General features: G+C 47.7%; 1 protein-coding gene across 1 annotated transcript in view; it reads left to right on the top strand.

Moving 5' to 3' along the window:
- The window catches only part of DNAH10 (dynein axonemal heavy chain 10), a 1,963,751-nt gene that overhangs the window by 511,548 nt on the left and 1,433,873 nt on the right, over positions 1 to 18,330 (top strand). Inside the window, exon 18 of the mRNA XM_086942901.1 lies at positions 13,428 to 13,635. Within this exon, the coding sequence (XP_086799027.1) occupies positions 13,428 to 13,635 (208 nt within the window). The remainder of the gene's footprint in view (positions 1 to 13,427; positions 13,636 to 18,330) is intronic.

Raw genomic sequence — 18,330 nt, 5'->3', positions numbered from 1 at the left:
ATTCGCGCCGAAGGTGCGCCAAAGGTAAGCCCGTCTACGCCCGTCCGCGCCTGGACCGCGCCCAGCGCCATACCCCCTGGCCCTCGCATTGCCCAGCCCTCCCGCATTACCTACGATGCCACCACCCTCCTAGCCCTTAATCCCGGCCGCTCCCCCAACTGCGTCCAAGCCGCTCCTGGACACACCCATGGACCTTTCTCCTGCTACTCCTGCAAATTCATCGGCACCGTCTACAACTCCGCTACGATCACACCTCAGTTTCCCGACCCCACCCCCTACAATGCATCTTGCTCAACACCTGCTCAGTCCACAGGCACGCCATCGACCTCTGGAATCTACTAGACACCATCTCTCCAGACGTCGCCTTCCTAACAGAAACATGGATGAACGCCTCCTCCGCACCAGACATCACCATCGCCATCCCTGAAGACTATAAGATCACACGCAAGGACCGTACCGGCCATACAGGAGGAGGAATCGCTATCGTCCATAAAAAATCAATCCGCATCTCAACCAGCTCTGACGCCAACCTCGCCAACTCAGAACACCTTCACTTCCAGATCCACATCGACCCCAAGACCACACTCAGAGGCACCCTCCTCTACAGACCACCAGGACCCCGCGCAAAATTCAGTGAAGACATCACGGACTTCATCACTCCACACGCGCTCCCCTCCAAAGACTACATCCTTCTGGAAGACCTCAACTTTCACCTTGAAAAGATCAACGACCGCAACACCACCACCCTCTTGGATAACCTCGCCAACCTCGGACTTAAACAACTGGTCACCTCCCCCACCCACATCGCAGGTCACACACTCGACCCCATCTTCACCTCCAGCAATCACGTCTCCTTCAGCCACACTACGGATCTCCTCTGGACTGACCACAGCTGCGTTCACTTCACCTACAACAAGCCAAAACCCATCAACCACCTCCAACCAACTCTGCAAAGAAACTGGAACAAAATCACCATCGACCAGATCTCCTCATCGCTCCTTCTAAACACCCCAGCCCACTCTTCTAACCCTGACCAAGCCGCCGCCAACTTCACCCTATGGCTATCCAACACCGCCGACACCTTGGCACCACTGAGAAAACGTCAAAACAAACCCGGCAGCAAGAAGGCCTCATGGTTCAACGATGATCTTAAAAAGTCCAAGAAACTCTGCCGCTCCCTTGAAAAGGCCTGGAAAAAAGACCCAACCACTAGCACCAAGGACGCCTTCAAAAACGCCACCCGCACACACCACCAACTAATCCGAAAAGCCAAGAAAACAGCATTCAAGGATCGACTTGACATCAACGCCCACAACAGCAAGGAACTTTTCAACATCGTCAAGGAATTTACCAATCCCTCGGCCAACTCCAACGACATCACCCCCTCTCAAGCCCTCTGCGACTCCCTAGCCTCATTCTTCCACAACAAAATTGCAGACATCCACAACAGCTTCGACAACCAACCCGGAGACCAACCCACCCAACCATATGCTGAACATTCTCCCCCCTTGAACACCCTCAACGAGTGGAACCCAATCTCCACTGAGGACACCATCCGCCTGATGAACTCCATCCACTCAGGATCCCCCACAGACCCATGTCCTCACCACATCTTCAACAAAGCAGACTCCGTCATAGCACCGCACCTCCGAGATGTCATCAACTGCTCCTTCAACTCCGCCACCTTCCCGGAAAGCTGGAAACACGCTGAACTCACCGCCCTTCTGAAAAAACCCACAGCGGACCCCACCGAACTCAAAAATTACCGCCCCATCTCGCTCCTTCCATTCCCGGCCAAAGTAATCGAGAAAGCTGTCAACAACCAACTCGCCGCTTTCCTCGAAGCCAACAAATCCCTCGACTCCTCACAATCTGGCTTCCGAGCAAAACACAGCACTGAGACCGCCCTCATCGCAGCAACAGACGACATTCAAACTTTACTGGACAATGGAGACACAGTCGCCCTCATCCTACTCGACCTCTCTGCAGCCTTCGACACAGTCTGCCACAGCACCCTTTTAAAACGCCTCAGCAACATCGGAATACAAGGAAAAGCACTGGAATGGATCACCTCGTTCCTCTCCGGAAGAACCCAGAAAGTCCGCCTCCCACCATTCAAGTCAGAGGCCACTGAAGTCATCTGCGGCGTACCACAAGGATCCTCACTCAGCCCCACCCTTTTCAACGTATACATGAGCCCCCTCGCGGCCATCGCCCGCCAACACAACCTCAACATCATCTCTTACGCGGATGACACTCAACTGATCCTTTCTCTCACCAATGACCCCAGCACCGCCAAAACTAACCTACACGAAGGAATGAAAGAAGTTGCCGAATGGATGAAACACAGCCGTCTGAAACTGAACTCAGATAAAACAGAAGTCCTCATCTTAGGTACATCCCCCTCTGCATGGGACGACTCTTGGTGGCCGGAAGCCCTTGGAAAAGCACCCATCCCGACAGACCATGCACGGAACCTAGGCGTTATCCTGGACTCTTCACTATCAATGAACAGACAAGTCAGCGCCGTATCCTCATCCTGCTTCAACATTCTCCGCATGCTCAAAAAAACATTTCGCTGGATCCCCACCGAAACCAGAAAAACAGTCACCCATGCTCTGGTCACGAGCCGACTGGACTACGGAAACACCCTCTACGCAGGTACTACCGCTAAACTCCAGAAGAAACTCCAACGAATCCAAAACGCCTCAGCCAGGATCATATTAGACATCCCGCGCAACGAACACATCTCTGGCCACCTGAAAGACCTCCACTGGCTACCCGTCAATAAGAGGATCACTTTCCGACTGCTAACCCACGCACACAAATCACTCTACGACATCGGACCAGAATGCCTCAACTCACGACTGTCCTTCTACACCCCCTCCCGCCAACTACGCTCTTCCAGCCAAGCCCTCGCCACTGTACCTCGCATCAACAAGACCACCATGGGAGGCAGATCCTTCTCATACCTGCCTGCTAAAACATGGAACTCACTCCCCACTTACCTTCGCCTTACCCAGAACCACCTAGCATTCAGAAAGCAACTTAAAACGTGGATATTTGACAAGTAATCCTCCTCCCCTCCCTAAGCGCCTTAAGACCCTCTGGGTATGTAGTGCGCTATATAAATTCTTTGACTTGACTTGACTTGACTACCTCGGTTTGGTGGTCGTTTAGCAGACGGTCACCCCCCAGTTGACCACACTGCACTTTTACATCTGACAAGTAAACGCATGTTCATACACTACGCGACGACCCTTGCCGCAGCCCTCTACCGTACCATGACCATGTCCAGGGCGCGCTCAGCATTGGCGATAGCCACACTCCATGTTTACAGACAGGTCTGTCTGGAAGGACCCGTCCTTGGGAAACGATACCTTACAACATCGAACAGAGGGTTGCGGGCACCACAGGGCGGGTCGGCCAGAGACACGCCCAATCTGACTGGGTAGGCCAGACACTCTGGTGGGATGAATAACACACAATACACAGGAGTGTAATGTAAGAGTGTCCTTTAATGTAGACGCCGGGACTGTTCCCATTACAGCTGAATGCATGACACCTTGCTGTTGGTACTTATTGGGACTCCGGCTGTTGGCGGCATCAATACGGACTTTGTACGAGTTGAATAACTCTCTGTTTTCCTACTGTATTATGCACACCGAAATGTATCTGTATGTCACTTGCTTCAATAAAACATATTTAAAAAAAACAATCTAGGAGGTGATCCTAGACCATCTGGGACTTGACTCTGAGGTCAATAGAATCAGATTCCGAAAAGAACGAGGGACACCTGGGGAAAACCCCAAGACTTTGTTTTTTCAGCTTAAAATGGCCCCAGATAAATGGTTAAAACCATCTACGAGCACTAAAGAAGAAGTTATGTCTCGAATTTACTTAGAACAGTTTATGGAGGCATTACCATATGCCTCCCAAAGATGGCTGAAACAGCATCCCGGGCTCTCTATAGAACAAGCTATTGAGATGGCAGCAAACTACGCCCGGGCTCAACCCAGGACCACAGGCTGGGAGACTGAGAAATTGCCTAGGGGTGTACCACCCTCTAAAACAGAAAGGAAACAAAAAACCATAGTGGAAGCCACAAGAACCAAACAGTTCAGATTGGACACTCCCCCCTATGTGGGCCCCAGTGCTTTGAGTGTGGAGAATGGGGCCACATCGCTCACATGTGCCCGAGGAAAAGACCACCCAAAGAACCTATGGAAGTAGGATATCTTCCCAAGACAGTCCTATATTCAGCCGAAATGGGAGCATCTTTTTACATGAGTGTAAGGATGAATGGCAAGGTGGTAAAGGCCCTTTTAGATTCAGGGTGTAGACAGTCAGTAGTACAAAAAGGTCTCGTTCCCCCTAACCAATATCTCCTGGGAACTGTGTTACACATACGGTGCGTACACGGTGATGTCAAGCCCTATCCTCTGGCACTAGTTACCATGATACCATTTGACAAAGAGCCCTGTACTGTAAAAGTAGGGGTGGTGGAATCCCTACCTGAAGACGTTATACCAGGGGTGGATAATCCGGGATTCCTTTCCCTTTTTAAGGACACCATAAATAGCCCGAATAACACAGTAGAGGGCCCTATACCAACTCTGATCACTGATGAGCCTTGGGTAATAGACCGCAGTTTTCGCTTTTCCCAGGCCAATGACACCACCTTGTTCAATGCCTGGGAAAGTGCCCATGTATCACAAAACTCTCAAACCCTCACATATCCCTGTTTTTTAATCAAAAACGAGTTGCTGTATAGGGAGGGGGAAGAAGGAGGAAGCGGCCAACTGTTGGTCCCCTTGTCTTTCCAGGAGCAAGCGCTGTTTTTCGCACATGCCCATCTTACTGCCTGACATGCAGGTAGAGCGAAAACAACAGAGAGCGTGCTGCGTCATTTTTATTGGCCCGGAATATACAAAGACATCCAAAACTATTGTATGAAATGCGAAATCTGCCAAAAGAAGAATGTACACAGGCCTACAGCGGCACCACTCCGACCCCTTCCCATCATTGGAAACCCCTTTGGAAGGGTATGCATGGATTTGATCGGACCATTGCCAAAATCATCGAGAGGACATCTATATGCGCTTGTAATAGTCGATTACAAGACTAGGTTTATAGAAACTTTTCCCCTGAGGACACCAACGACGACGAATATTGCTGAAAAATTTGTGGAATTGTTCTCCAGGGTTGGATTCCCTAAAGAAGTCTTGACGGACCAGGGAACCCCTTTCACGTCCCGTTTGATGAAGGAGGTATGCAAAACCTTGGATGTGCGGCATCTGCGGACCTCAGTCTATCATCCCCAAACAGATGGACTCGTAGAACGATACAATCAAACATTGAAGGCCACCCTGAAGAATATGCTCACTGCAGAGGGACCGGATTGGGACCGACTCCTACCACTGGCTTTGTACGTCTCGAGAGCACAGAAACAAAGCAGCCTGGGCTACTCGGCCTTTGAACTATTGTATGGAAGACACCCGAGGTCATTACTAGAAATGACGAAAGATGCCTGGGAGACGGAAGAGGAACAAGAACAGAGGTCTATGCTTGAATATACACATCAACTGTGGTCAAACATAAGTAAACTAAGAAACCTCGCTTATTCCAATTTGGAACAAACAAAGGAAATACTACGACCTGGAAGTTGAATGTCTGAGAACGGGCACTGTTACTCTTGCTCTCTACTTCCAGTAAATTCAGGAACGAGTGGGTGGGCCCATATAAGGTTGTGGGCACGATAGGAGATACCACATACAAGCTACAAATCACCCGGACCAAAACTCAGTCATATCATATAAACATGTTGAAGAAAAGGATTGGGCCTCCTCCCAAGGGGACAAATCTGTTGGTGCCCACAGTCGCCAAAAAGTGCTCCACGATGGAAAACCTCGTTATCAATGCAGAACTCACTGACCAGATGAAAGAGGACCTGAGGGAAGCTCTATTACCTTTTTCCGAGATCTTTTCCGATCTACCTGGGAAAACAACATTAGTTGAACACAACATTGAAACCCACCCTGGTAAAATGGTAAAGCAGAAGCCGTATCGGATTCCGGCTGCCAGACGAGAGGCAGTAAAGAGGGAAGTAAAAGATATGCTGGAACTAGGTGTCATCCACCCCTCGAAAAGCAGTTGGGCATCCCCAATCGTCATGGTTCCAAAACCTGATGGAACAAATTGCTTTTGCATGGACTTCAGGGCCTTAAACAAAATCTCTACTTTTGATGCATACCCCATTCCCCGAGTAGACGAGTTAATAGAGAAACTCAGGGACGCCACTTACATCACGACGCTTGACCTCACAAAGGTTATTGGCAGGTACCCCTCCGTGAAGAGGACCGAAAGAAGACAGCCTTCATAACAGACGAAGGGCTGTTCGAATTTACCGTTCTTCCTTTCGGCCTCCACGGAGCACCTGCCACGTTCCAACGCCTTATGAACACCATCTTGCAGCCATACCCGTCATTCAGCTCAGCGTATCTGGACGACATTGTGGTGTATAGTAGCAGCTGGGAGGAGCACCTGCAACACCTATCTATCATCCTCACAGCTCTGAAACAAGCAGGTTTACATATAAACGCCAAAAAATCCCGAGCCGCGTTCCACCAAGTGAAATACCTGGGGTTTGTACTAGGTGATGGGTCCATCGCCCCCCAAATGGAGAAGGTAAAAGCCATCAATGGAACTCCCTTTCCGAGATCCAAAAGAGACCTGCGAGCATTCCTGGGCCTAATAGGCTATTACCGTAGGTTCATCCCCATGTTTGCTGAGCTCGCTTCTCCCTTGACAGACCTTCTACGAAAAGATGTCAGGCCTAGAGAATTGATAGACCCATCTACCGAAGCGATAAGGGCGTTCCAAGAGTTAAAAAGAATGATCACTACTAATCCGGTATTGATATCCCCAGATTTCTCCAAAACATTCATCCTGGCCACTGATGCCTTCGATGTAGGAATAGGGGCGGTGTTATCCCAGGTAGGTGAGGATGGTCTAGAACACCCCATCCTTTTTACGAGTCACAAACTGTTCCCAAGGGAGTGTAAATATCCCACGATAGAATGTGAGTGTCTGGCCATCAAATGGGCCGTAGACAAACTCCAATACTATTTAGAAGGGAAGCCATTCATCCTTTACACTGATCACGCCCCGTTAAAATGGATGTATAAGAACCAAAGCCAGAATCCAAGAATACTCCGATGGTTCTTGTCCCTGCAACTCTATTCTTTTACTGTGCACCATAAAAAGGGGAAAGAAAACGGTAATGCAGACTACAAGTCGAGGGTCTTTCCTCTCCCCGAACGGGAGAATCCAGGGGGGGAGGTGTGTGACGGGGTGGGTCGGTGTCCCAATGTGCCTGATGATACACGGGAATGGTGGTCAGCGGGACTCTCTCACAGACTTGTGCCCCCTTGCAGCAGGACGACGTCCCTTACCGACATGAAGAGTGGTTCCCGCAGAATCAGCCTGTAGTAACCCTCGAAGAAACCCAGGAACTGGGTTCCTTTAACTGGGGCTTCCAACTAGACAAAACTCCTCCTCTAAGTGACGTCACCACGGCGGGACTGTCAAATGTAGGAGGATCCCGGAAGAAGACGGACGGCGTTTCCCTGGAGGCAGAAGGACATTGGGAGTGGAGAAGGAGGACCGGTGCGGAGACGAAGCAGACGAGAAGGACTGGTGGCAGAGTACCGACGGCTTGACCGAGAAGCCAGGAGGCCAACGTTCCCACGAGCCGTCGTGCCACGCTCCCAAGGGAGGGGCGTGGCTCGAACAGGTATGGGGCAAAGTAGCAAGCTGGGTGGGAAGAAGAAGCTGTCCTGCCGACTGAAACCCGCTCTCTTAGAAAATTGCTCGCCCGCTTGTAAATACTTATTGTATATAGAGTCTGTACAGCCTACGTCCCTTCCCCTTTCACGAGCACCTGAGCACCTATTCCAGCCGACGCTGCGTTGACACTTGAGCACTAGGTTTCCTCACCCCCGGTCCTTGTGAGTCTTTAACAGGACGACCGTCCTAATCCTGTGTTGTTTCTTCTTATTTACTTTTGGGTCCCGATTTACCTGATGGAGTCTCCAACGTTCCTGCGCTCCTGATATATAAGACGCCAGCACCCAGCCCTTCACTCTGGATACGCTAAGGAGAGTAAAGACGGATCCTGCCGCATTTGCCAAAGAGAGACTGACTAGTCGCCAACGACGAGTGTTTATTAAAATAAAGCCTTCTCTTAAACTCATAACTACACTCTCTGACTCAGTCTCTGATACCCCGCCCCACTTGGCTATGTTGCTTCTATTAGCTAAACACAGGGTAGCCGCACTGGGGCAGGAGGCCAGCATAGACCATCAATGCTTGGCTGAGCGACGTGTCCTATTGTCAGGAGCAACTAACCAATTACTGGGAACTTATGGCGATCAGATCTCATCCTAAAGACATATGGGAACTCTTCACTTCTTTCCTTCGGCAGAGGGACTCCGACTCATCTGGGCCTGTGGGAACTACGCTGGTGGCATGAGGCCAACGGTTGTTTTGGGTTAATTAAGTGTCGACTACCTCTGTTTTTTTGTGTCGGAATGCAATCTTACTGAGTTCCTATTGACATTATTCTGTTGCTTCTGGGTCTGTTATTGATCCTACCCTCAGGAGGCCTTTTACTAAGATGGTATACGCCTGCTGTTGGCAGAAATGTGTATTATACTGTACAGAAAGGTCTATTGACCCTCTTCCTGCTTCTCTTTCCACAGTTCTTCTATTGGTTTTTACCCTTTACCAACAAAGCTCTGCTTTGGTAACTCTCTAGTGTTATCTTTCTGCTCTGTCTGCTTTTTTGCTGCTACCAGACCATCCCACACTCTGTAGGTCTCCATTCATACATAGGTTTCTAAAAGGGCTGGCTCAGATCCACCCGCATTTGGATCAGTCCATCACGCTTCACACCTTCTTTGCTCCACCACATCCCTCTAAAGAAGAGGAGCATCTCCACCCCCTGGACCCAAAAAGTGCATTGTTGTTCTACCTTGACCGCACAAAAGAGCTCCAGCTGTGCGACCAACTCTTTGTGGGGTACGTGGGAGCTAAGATGGGAAGGGCAGTGCAGAAAAGGACCATCTCTCGCTGGGTTGTTCTCTGATTTAAAATCTGCTATGCCCTGGCTAAAAGGCAGCCCCTTAAGGTATTAAGGGCTCATTCCATTAGGGTAAAGGCTGTGACTACAGCCTTGGCTCAGGGTGTCCCAGTACTAGATATCTGTCAGGCAGCAACATGGGCATCTTTGCACACGTTTGCCAAGCACCACAGCCTGGACAGTCAAGTCTGCAGGGACGGGGATTTTGCCCGTTCAGTCCTACAGGACTTCCTAGTTTGAGGCATTGGTCTGCATCCACCGCCGGGATGGTATGGCTTGGGTATCTAATTCATAGGTAAGGTATCTGCAGCTAGACGTCGCTATTAGATGAACAAGTTACTTACCTTCGGCAATGCATTATCTGGTAGAGACTCTATCTAGCTGCAGATTCCTTACAGCCCCACCCATGTCTCCCCGCTTTGTGGACTAATGTTATAAAGCTAGGGCTACTCCCCTTTTCAGGGCCCTAGTTTTGCACATGACTACGTCAGTTACTTTGTTGCTCTGCGCTTCTGGCATGGAAAATACGAAAAGTACTGATGTCCGCACGCCTGGGTGGCACCTATATAGGTACCGCAATGTAATAACTGATGCTGCTGATGACGTCACTTGGAGCCGAATGGAGCCACCCGATTGCACGCACTAGGGGTATTGCTCAGCAAAAGGTTCTGGATCCAGCCTGACGCCTGAGAAATTCAAAGGTAAGGAATCTGCAGCTAGATAGAGTCTCTACCAGAGAATGCGTTACCGAACGTAAGTAACTTGTTCGTTAAGGTAAGTAACTTTTTGTTATTGCACGAAGTATGTTTTTATTTTTTTACCATTTGTAGTTTCTATCACAGGCACATCAGGAGGCCAGCCCTCTTTAGGGCAGGTTAGCTGCTGTTTTGCATAATGCATTTTAACCTGTAAAAGATATAACTCCATTTCCATATTTATTATAGCAGAAACATAAATGATGATATGTGTGTTTTTTTACTATGTGCGCTCCCTTGAGGTCGCACAACCCAATCCCCCATGAATATTTACTTTATTTCTACATCATCTTCTTCTAACTTAGAGGTAGATTATTGAACCGATGACCATGACCCATATGTTCAAGGCCTTTTTGTCACATTTTATTGCCAGGACATTTTCTTCACAATATCCAGAATGCATATTATGCCTTATTAGTGCTGTTTTTTATCCACAGTCCTAGAGTAGTTTAGACAACCAGTTCTGAAATATGCACAAGTTCTTAGTGAATTATAAAAATACATAACAATCTACTTTTTAAAGTTTAAAAAGAAAATCTAGTTTCTGGAATTTCTTTTTGAAAATAAATAAAGAAAACTGATGGAGCCCTGCACCAAACAATGTAAAGCATTGACAGGAACTGCTGTAACAGTGGTTCTTGACAATGCATTATAAATGACCGCCTGCTTGGCGATCATCTATAAATGTGGCATGCAGTCCCTCCACCATGGGGATACAGTGATATACTCCTTTACCCTGCCAGAACAACGAGCTGTCCATCCACATATAAATCGGGCCCAACAGGCACCAATGTGTCCATTGCATTTGCTATGGGTGAGACTCTGGTCTCGGCGGTGTGGGTAGGTCTCAAAGCTCCACACAAGGCTTCTGCACCCCACATATATGGGAGTGAAAGTCTGATGTGTTGACCGCCGGATTAGTTAATGCCTGGAATCTTAACACTATTAGGTAGAACCAGCTCATCGCAGGTACATTGACACATTAGATTTGACTTCATTTTGTTACTGATGAACCATTTGACATATAAACAATGTGTTTAGTGTAGATAGTTCCCTTTTGTTAGACCTGTCAGCCCTAGGGTGGTCTTTCCCTAGTTTTTTTGCCCTTGCCTCATTTTTCCCACCTACTTTTTGTTGGCCTTAGGACTCTGGGCACCCTCCCATTGCTAATCAATGCCAGGGTGCAGATGCTCTCTTCCCCTAACATGGCTGCCACTGACCCCTGCTACTGCAGCGTGGTCTTTTTAGGCGCTTTCTAGTAGCCAGGAGCTGGCTGGAACCCTTAAACAATGTTGCAATACCAGCCTGCCCATAGCTAGAATGAGGGAAGCTCCTGGAACCTTCCAGAACAGGGGAGGTGACACCAACTGCCACTGCCAACTGACGCTATATAAGGAAAGGGAGGGAAACTTTCTAGTCAGTTGGGGCATCACTGACCTGGGGGACCCACGCAGGAGATTTAGGCGGAAGGGCCTAGTCAGGAACTTATGCCACTGGGAGTGACAGGATTTAGGTGCTACCTCTTAAGCTGAGTGAGGAATCCTAGGCTAGCCCCCTGATCTGGCCCAGCGGTAGGGGAAACCAGGGACCATCTTTAGTGACCTGAGGTAACTTGTAAGCCTCCAACTCAACCCCCCCTCTTCAAGAAACCATCACTTAAGGGCGCAGAACCATCCATGCGCCAAGAAGACTACTGCCTTTGACCAGAGACTACTGGGGGATCAACCAGGTACTGGTGCTGTCTCCCCTCTGTGCCCCCAGCGCTGTCCTGAATGAACTACTTGCATTCCTGACTGAAATGCCTGGAAAGCGCTGTAATCTGACCCCCCTGCTGAGCCCCCTCCGATCTGCCCCACACGTTGGTCCAGCCTCGCCCCTGGCACTGGTGCTCCGAAGCTGTACCTGCACCGCACCGGGTCGAGTGAGGCCCCGGGAGGGCTGAAACCCCTCCCCTCGAACAGAGTCCACGCAAGGGCCCCGGAGGGCCGAATATCACAGGTAACTCCCGGGGAGGAGGGAGGAAGGCCGGACAAGGCCCTGAGTTCGCCCCTCCCCTGGGGAGCATTGAGACTGGGCCCCGTTGGCCCCAATGAGCCTCTAATGACCAAGAGGCCTCAGTTAAACCCACAGGTGCCTCAATACCGGTTGACTGGGCCTGCCTGAAGCCAGGCTCATACTAAAGTAACTGTGCAATTCTGATTATCTGTTTGAAGCCTGCTGATGTAGTGGTATAATATTTCCCTGTACTGAATTTCTTGCTGGGGCGGGCTTCTACGATTCCTGATGGGGTTATGTTATGATACTGATTGATTTACTCCATTGATATTTCAACGACCTGATTACTGGTATTGAACTGTTGGTATTCGCAAGATGAAAATGTTCATAATTGCTTCCTGAAATGGTTTAGCCCTGTACAAGGGAGTTATTGGTCTTCATGAGAAGAATTGCCTTATGTAAAGAAGGGCCTGAATGAGCTGGTTATTAATTTAAGATGCAATGGATTAATGAATGAAATGATTTACTGAAAAGGCTTTAATGAAAATGCATAATGAAATGCTTCCAGGAAATGCTTTAAGAAATGCTGATGAATTAATTGCCATGATTTTAAGCCTATATTAAAGCTATTGATTTTTAATCCAAAGTACTGGTGTGGTCTCCATTATTGTGCCCACTTATTGACTCAGTGGATGAGTGTGTTGAGTAGCTACTTTACACGTAAGCCCCTGGCTGCCTAGCCAAGCTACCCCCCGGAGAACTGGTGGTCCCAGTTCTTACACCTTTCATATGGTCCTGAAGAATCGCGAGTCCACTGACACATAAGCGAGAAACATATTGACCGTTACCACTAGTTTTCACTAACTGACACATAAATAGGAGACATTATACTCCATTAAGTGCCGGTTTCATTGCTTTTAATTGAGGCAGGAGACCCCCAGAATAAAGACAATTCCAGGTAGTCCAAGCCCCATTTTACGTTCAACACCACGTCTACACTCTCCTGGACCCACACCCGCACTTCACAATAAGACTGTTGGATAAAAGATCTCCGATAAAGTGCCCCTTTTTGAGGTGAGCCCGTTGATTATTGCACCGCCGACCCAATGAGGAGCAGCCCAGATGATGAAGCATGCCACCTGAAAGGGTGTGTGAGGGCATTAAAATGCAACAAATGGATTTCCATCTGTAGATCTTTGTGAGACACAGTGGACTCCAGCTTTTGTGTGACTTTTTACTTATCCTCCCTGAGGAACAGCACAACATTCCTTCCTTGACGTGAAGCCAGGAGTGTTGAGTTTACCATTCACTCTAAGTGGCGTCCTGTGGCTGGAAGAAGCCAGTTCCTTGCCATGGCTTACTCTTGTAATGTCCTTTTGATAGCATTGGACTTGCTGTAGTTATGTAAAGTCTGACTTCAAACAATATGTTTGTATACTACAATTAGACAAAGAAAATCTTGAGCTTTGAGCTTGTTTGTGCTGGTTTTATTTGACTTGCATATCAGTGATCAGACATTGTATATTTTTCTACAGGAGTCAAAGATTTCTTTGAGTATATTGAGCGTGAACGTGCAAAAGACATAGAAAATCTTCTCCGAAAATATGCTGCCATTGGGCCATTGCTTACCAAAATGGAAGGCTTAGTTGTGCACACCAATACTGGTAGAGACCCCAAAATGGCACAATACTATGGATATTGGGAACGTAAAGTTTACAACAGCTTGACAAAGATGATCACCAAGTAAGAGCAAACTGTTCGATGATCTGTTTGTACTGTTAACATTTTTAGTTTGTACATTTAAGCTAACTTTTATTAACTTTATTTATTCTTGACTTGAAATTTACTGGCACTATTGAAACAGACATTAAAAGTTTGCCTTGTTTGTAAAAGAGTTTATATTTTGTCTATATATTTAAAAATTATGTTTGCTTTTAGTGAGAAAAATTCACCAATGTCGTTCATTATTTGAAAAAATGTTACTCCTTAATATGCAAAATGACTGTCCATCATTCATTTCATTGTTTTCTGTTTTTCAATATATTTTTCCTTACAATTTAAAGAGTGAACATGAAACAGTGAAACCATTGTTACTAATTGTTTACATCGATTATTTCTGTGTATTTATGCATATTACTCATCTCCTTAAAACATTTTAAGGATTGAAACTATATACTACAGTGGGAATTTTGTTTATCATGAACAAAGAAAAACTAGTGTTAAAGATCTCACAAAGCACTGTGCCGAATCAAAATGGACCCTATTTATCCCTCCCTGAAGGAAATCCCCAAAAACATGTGTAACTTCTGTTGTTTTATCTCACTAGTACAAGACTTCTCCTGTGATCGCTCGCTGCACACGGTTCGGCAGAATAACCACTGTAACATATGGATAAGGGACTGCTCAACCTTCACTTTTAGAAAAGGAATGGGCCCAGCCTCTGGAAAGCATGCTGTTTCCATTTCAATAGAAGCAGAGAGTTTCTCCATTCCTACGCTGTGCAATTCTTTCACCCTCCACAGATTAATAAATACAATTGTAGCAAAATGTAAGAGTTCCCAGAACCCGTGATGACTAGAGATACCTGTATGTGCTAGGAGATATGACTTCCGGTAGACACTATCCAGTCTTATCTGTGTTATGAAATCTCCTATTTTATGGAACCCTTGAAAAATCACTAGAAAAATATCTGACATAGGCAACATGTCCAATTATCGTCAAGTTTATGGGCAGAGTAGTTACCTGCCGAGTGATGGTCAAATCACATAGCAGTTGGATTTAGCCATACATTCTAAAAATTGAAAGAAGTAACACACAGAATAATTAAAGCAGACTTAAACTGGACATGATTTGTGGCAAGAATAAAAATAACCCTTAATCAATCAGATGCTGAGACCCACAGTGCCTCCAATACTGACTGAAAAAGTGTGGTTGTCACATTCACCCATAAGGTGTGGGGCTGTATGGCACTACAACCCTAACAAATACCACTCATTATTTTACCATGCCTTTTTTTTTACCATGCAAGGGAAGTCTATTTAAGTGTTCAGACACACACATACACACCTCTCTCTCTCTCTCTCTCTCTCTCTCTCTCTCTCTCTCTCTCTCTCTCTCTCTCTCTCTCTCTCTCTCTCTCTCTCTCTCATATTCCCCAATCCCCCTTTTTTATTTACCCTTGCCATCCAATACTCTTACCCACCATTCAACCTAAAACACCCTTACCACCCAATACCCCTACCCACCCCTAAACTCTAAAAATAACCTTACCACCCAATATTCTTACCCAACCCTAAAAAACACCCTTCCTATCCTACACCCCTATCCATCAACAGTAGTTAGTTTTAGTTAGAACCATGTTTCCATAGGAAACACATTTTTTTAGTTGCCTATATCCTTGGTGCCATTTGACAAATCCTCACTAATCTTTCCCCAAATTGTTTACTGGTAATTCTATTTGTGCCTGGAAAGTTTCCGAATGATCTGTCAAGCAAGGGCCAAGAAAAAAAAGAGGGGGGGTCAAAAATAGTTTTTCCATTGGTAATTTCCATAGAGATTTAGACATGACTTCAGCCCGAACCGATGGAATTCCGTAGTTTTTGAGATATGAAATAAAAAGCAAATTTCAGCCTCAGCCGAGACCCAGAAAAATATAAAAAAAGAAAAGGGGGCGGGTAGAAATATCATGACCCCTTAGCTCTGGTTGTGGAGTCCCAGAGGGACCACCACTAGAGCAAAAAAGCATTTTTTGAAAGTTTTTTTGTTGTTGTCACAGAAACGCAAAAGATCTGGGAATCCGTGGCAAAAAACAACAAAAAACCAAATGCGGACTCCCACGCATTTTTGGGAAAAGCCCCAGGTGGGCAGAGCTCCAGGGCATAGTTTAATAAAAGGAGGGGGCACATGGGGCCCCCATTCCTGAGCAACTTGGGGCCCGATGTAGGTAGGCCGTTACCGATCGGTTTCCAGCCATCGAGATGTAGGGCAATGAAAATCGTCCAAATCGGTATATATACCGAATCGGAATGGTTACCGAATCGGAAATAATCCGATTCAGAAATACCCCGAATCGGTAAGAGAACGAATCGGTAACATACCGATTCGATAAAAATACCGAATCGGTACATGTACCGATTGGGTAGTGACACCGAATCGGAAAAAATACCGATTCGGTCCATGTATCAAATCGGTAGAGACAGCGAATCGGAAAAATTCCGATTCGGATAAACTACCGATTCGGTAGAGTTACCGAATCTGTAAATCACCGAATCGGACAGAGATTGAGATGTAGGGAAGCATAGAAATACCGATTTTGGCTCAAAATCGGTATTTCAATATCGGTATCTACCATGGATTACAATCAGGTGGTAACCAACTTCAACCTATAAAAATATACCCAAAATGCATTGCAACTTGCAGGATGGCGGCTTTTTATGTCATTGCAAGGCGGCTACGGCTACAGCAGGAAGGAGAGAGGGAATGGCAAAGAGAGGAACAGGTCTACAGACAGAGGATCACCCTGTTCATGCTCACAGAGGCAGAGATCCTACAGAGGTACAGGCTGGACTCAGACACCATTCTGGAGCTCATCAGGGACCTCAAACCACTGTTGGACCACCCCACCCCAAGGGCACACGCCATCCCAGCGCACGTGCAGGTGCTATGCAGCCTACACCTGCTTGCGTCTGGCAGCTATCAAAGTGGAGTAGCTGCGGTAGGAGGGGTGACCCAGAGCAGCTTGTCAAGGTTTTTCGACAAATTCCTTGACGCCATGATACAGAGGATGGACCAATACATCTCTTTCCCTGCAACCCACGCGGAACTGGTACAAACAAAAGCAGACTTTTACCAGATGACACAATTTCCCCAAATCATCGGCTGTATAGATGGCACGCACATTCCGATTTGCCCCCCTGCTGACACAGAATACATATACCGCAATAGGAAGTCTACGCACACCATCAATGTTCAGGTGATCTGCAATGCGAAGTGCACCATCACAGACCTGGTCGCAAAATTCCCAGGGAGTACCCACGACTCCTACATTTTTCAACAGAGCGGCATCTATGCACGGCTGATGGCTGGCGAATTTGGTGAAGGATACCTCCTAGGTGAGACACATCATCAGACCCCCATAACACAAAGTAGCTAAGTGAAATACATGTATGCATGTGAGTAATGTTACCCCTTTTCCTTCTAGGCGACAGTGCATATGCCCTCCGCTCATTCATGCTCACCCCCTACCTCAACCCCTCTACACCCAGCCAAAGGAGGTATAACCGGGCCCACAAAAGCACAAGGAATGTAGTTGAACGGACCTTTGGCATCTGGAAAAGCAGATTCAGATGCTTGCACAAGAGTGGAGGTGCAAGGCAGTATACCCCCATCACCTGCTGCAAGATCATAGCTGTCTGTGCAATGTTGCACAACCTTGCGGTTAAGAAGGGCACTGAGGTGGAGTTGTCAGACTACGAGGACCATGACGACGACGTTGCTGTGCCACAAACACAACCTGCTGGGGTGTCTACGCGAAGTGATGGCAGATACAGACGTGAGGAGATTACAGAAAACTATTTCTGAGTGAGTACAGATGCACAGACAGGTCAATGGATGTTAGGAAAAGAAATATTTAATAATGTTGCAACAATGTTACTGCACTGATGTGCAACAAAAGAAAATGTAAACAAAAAGTGGTTAAATGTCAATTGTCCGGGTTGCCTCACCCGCCCTGGCAGTCTTATTTCTTGCTGCGCTTAGCAGCCCCACTAGGATGTGCCTCACCCCCTTATGCATGTCTAGAAGCCTCAGCTGAGCGCCTGCTGCTCCGGCGCGGCTCAGACACTGCGCTGGCCGGGCCGCTGCGGCTGCTGCTGTCCCCAGCCTCGCCCAGGTCCAGGGCTGGATTAACAACAGTGTTCGAAATGATAAGTGCCTCCATGGCGTTGGTAATGCGGGCCATGCCCCTAGTGACCTCTGCCGTGTTCTGGGTCAGGCTGGCCTCCATGTTTGCCCCACGTTGGCATAGTTGGGCGGCAGCAGCAGCAAGGCGGTTGATAGCCCTATTCTGCACGCGGGCATCCCTGCGGCGAGAGAGCTCGTGTTCATCCAGTTTTGTACAGAGCTGGGTGATGGCAGTGGTCATTCGCCCAAGACCTGTTGCAATGTTCTTGTTGCTTTCAACAAATGTCTTGAACCCCTGTGCCATCTTTCCCATCTGCAGGTTATGCACCCGCAACTGGCGCTGGCAGGCCAGATTGATTTAGCCTGCATCCTCTGGATCTTTACCATACTGCCCTCCAGCCCTTGAAACACGCTGCCCTCCCGTGCTGGAAGTGCACTGCTGGATGTTCTTCGCCTCCGGGGATTGCTGCTACCCTGCTGTGTGGGCTGGGGTGCCACAGGTGTAACTGGGTTGCTAGCTGGGGCCTGACCCGCTGC

Source organism: Lissotriton vulgaris, chromosome 11 (assembly GCF_964263255.1).
Source record: "Lissotriton vulgaris chromosome 11, aLisVul1.2, whole genome shotgun sequence".
NCBI classification, from domain to species: Eukaryota; Metazoa; Chordata; class Amphibia; order Caudata; family Salamandridae; genus Lissotriton; species Lissotriton vulgaris.
This window is presented reverse-complemented; position numbering and strand designations above follow the sequence as displayed.